Raw genomic sequence first — 3,201 nt, forward strand, 5'->3', positions numbered from 1 at the left:
CGCAAGGCCAAGGCGCGGCGCTCGAACAGTACACGTATTTATTCATTTCGGGGTCGGGAAGTAATGGAGGAGGAGAAACATAAAAGTGGACCAACTAACTGTCTCTGGCATTCAAGGCTGCAATGATGCCAGTGTTCTTCAATTCAAGAAGGTGAAGGAGGATTCAATGAGAGTAGTTAGCACAAGTGGCAATACCCCACTCCACGAACTCTGAAATTTGCCTTTTCAAATTCCTGGAGCTCTTGCGTGCCCAGATCCAGGATGAGTGATCCATTACAGCATAGACATTAAAAAAAAGCAGAGCAAATGGATTGAAATGAGATGGTAGATATGCAATGTTAAGTTGCTGCAATTTAGTCGCAGTAGTATTTCTTTTTGGAAGCCACTATTCTTTCTTAATTTTGAAATTCTGAACAAGGGCATCTCTGCTAAGAGTGCCATCTCATGTACTTGTGAGGAAACTTTATCGAAGCAATGTACGGTAAACACCAGGAAATCTTTCAAGTAAGCCCTACTAGCTACACACGACAGTGAAACACTCTGCTGATGCAGAGACATCTGAAAAGAAAAATCCGAGGAGTAATCAAATCCTTTACCTTGTATTCACTGATTCTTTCATTCCACCCGCCAGAATGCGGCAAATCTCCACTCCCGCGCTTGGACGGTCGAATTTGGTCTGGGTATTGCACAAGCGATCGGTTCGTGCGAGCACCAGATCGAACAGAGCAGCAGATGATCTTAGATCCTAGCTAGGAGCACGGCGGAACTTTTCACAGGTGGCCTCTGATCCACAGCAGCGTCCGCCTCGCGAACGACGGCGCCTCGTCGGCCCTCGAGCTGAGCCCTGCGGCGGCCGTGCCCATGCCGGACTCGACGTCCCAGTCCACGACGCTGCCGCTCGCGCTCTTGTCCCACGCCGACACGTTGTACTCGGACTCGGTAACGGGGCTCACCACGTCCGCCCGCCGCTTCGGCGCCGCCCCGATGTCGCTCGCCGCGCGCTGGAGCGCCGAGGGGAGCCGGAACGACGACGCTCGGCGCGACGAAGACCCAGACGGGGCGCCACCGTCCTTCCCGCGCGTCCCGCCCCGCATCCATATCCTGGACACGGAGAAGCTCTCCTTCTTGCCCGTCGTGGGCTTCGAGAGCTTGGCCGACGCGTCGAACCCGCGGAACCCTTCCCGCTTGGAGTGGCAGTCGCACTCCGACATGGCCACTCGGTGCCCCGGCATCCGCGTCGCCGGCCGCTTCTTGGCAGGCGGCTTCACGGAGACACGGAGCAGGGAGCTCTGGTCCATGACGTACTCGTAGGTCCCCATGGAGTAGCACCGCCTCACGTCCTGGTCGGGGTTGGCGCGGCTGGAGCCGACGCCGCCTTCGGTGGCCTGGCTCCTGAACTTGCCCAGCTTGACGGGGACGACCACCTCCTCCTTCTCCTTCACATCAGCTCCGTGCTTCTGACCCTGGCAGCCTTCGTCTTGCTCCATGACGAGGCTGACGTGGGCAGAGGACGCCCCGTCGAGGCGATCGGAGACGGAGCCCTCCGAGCCGGACTCCAGCACGAACACCAGCGGGCTGCAGCCGCCGCCGCACGGCGAGAAGTCGGCCAGGAGGCTGCGGCGGCAGAGCGGGCACGTGGAGTGCGACAGCAGCCACGTGTCGATGCATTCGACGTGGAACGCGTGGCTGCACTTGGGGAGGAGGCGGAGGCGGTCGTCGTCGTCGAACTCGCACAGGCACACCGCGCAGTCGAAGGGGTCCTTGCCCCCGGCGCCCACCACGGCGCCGTAGAGGAACACCGGCAGCGCGTCGATGAAAGTCTGGTCGACGCCGGCGTCGTGGAGATGGAACAGCTGCTGAAGCTGCCCCTGGAAGGCGGTCGCGTTCCCGTCGCTGGTGTCGGCGTCGCCGGGGTCACGCGGCGCCGGACGGAACAAGAACCGGACGAGCAGGTGGAGGAGGCCGGAGATGAAGAAGATAACGGCCAAGATCAAGATGATGAGAAGGATGCTGGGGCTGATCCTGCTCTGGAATCCCGAACCCAGAGCCGCCGGAGACGGCGGCGACAGCAGCGGCATTAATGGCACGGGAGGCGGCAGTAATGGTGGCGGTGGCGGGGGTGGGAGGTAGGGGAGCGGGAGTTGCAGGGGCGACAGGGCTGCGTAATTCATGGCAGCATGCATGGTGTGGTGGATCACGGCTCCGGCCAGCCGGACTCGATCTAGAGACGCCAATGGCGGTGTCGGTGCGGCCTAAAGCTCACAAGGCGGCATAACCATGCGTGTCATCTCCCGAAACATGTGGCTTCTCGTCGCGCACCATCTCCTCGTCTTCTTCTTGAGAAGACAACAGAACTCAAGCAGCTCATCCGTGTCCTTGCGAAGCTTTTTGTGATTGAATCTTTGGAAAGGGAGGATGGAACAGAGAAACAGAGGAGGTGGTTAATTGGGTACAGCAAGAACAGGTGTGTATGTTTGGAGAGAGGGAGAGAGCAGTCAATGCATAGGAGGAGGATGGATCCTTAATGCGGGGAGAAAATGGAGGAGAGGAGAGCCAGGAGCCAAGAGGCCAAAGGAGGGGGAGTGATGGAAAATGAAGATCATACTTCCTCAAAAGAATATATGAAAATGACATTATTTCCTTTTTGCTATGCGTACATACTACTACCGGTTTATAGAGGTATTATGTATTTCCAGAAAAACTTTAACTATAAATTTGATCAACAAAATATGAGATATATGCCACAAAAATTATTTCGTTAGATTCATATTTAAAAGAAGTTTTCAATAGTCTAAATTTTGAGATATATATCTTATATTTTCTTGACCAAATTAGTAGTTAAGTTTTCTCGAAATGTGGAATACCCCTATAAACTGGTATGGAGGGAGTATACGACTCCCCACCAAACCGAAAATACATCGAGAAATGTAAGGCGCATGCAGGCATCAGCCACTGCGTAAAAGATCAACCGTCTTTTGCACCGCGTAATTTACTAGAACAACAATTTACTCAAAGCTACAAATCCGACTCCTCCGGTTATTTTAACCTACAACTCCTCCTTTTAGTATTAATTTCTTGCTGCAAACTCATCGCAAAAACCTCATGGTGGTCTCAAAGAAAAAAATCATTTGAATTCATCGCAACATTAAAATATGCACATTCAACATTCTTTCGATCTATAACAAATCTTCATTTGTCACG

General features: G+C 54.0%; 1 protein-coding gene across 1 annotated transcript; it reads right to left on the reverse strand.

Moving 5' to 3' along the window:
* Positions 1–368: 368 nt before the first annotated feature.
* Positions 369–2,572, reverse strand: LOC127318580 (RING-H2 finger protein ATL13-like). The gene has a single exon (XM_051349066.2). It carries the CDS (start codon positions 2,181–2,183, stop codon positions 771–773), a length of 1,413 nt encoding a protein of 470 aa, XP_051205026.1. The 5' UTR covers positions 2,184–2,572; the 3' UTR covers positions 369–770.
* Positions 2,573–3,201: the final 629 nt, after the last annotated feature.

This window comes from Lolium perenne, chromosome 7 (assembly GCF_019359855.2).
Source record: "Lolium perenne isolate Kyuss_39 chromosome 7, Kyuss_2.0, whole genome shotgun sequence".
Taxonomy (NCBI): domain Eukaryota; kingdom Viridiplantae; phylum Streptophyta; class Magnoliopsida; order Poales; family Poaceae; genus Lolium; species Lolium perenne.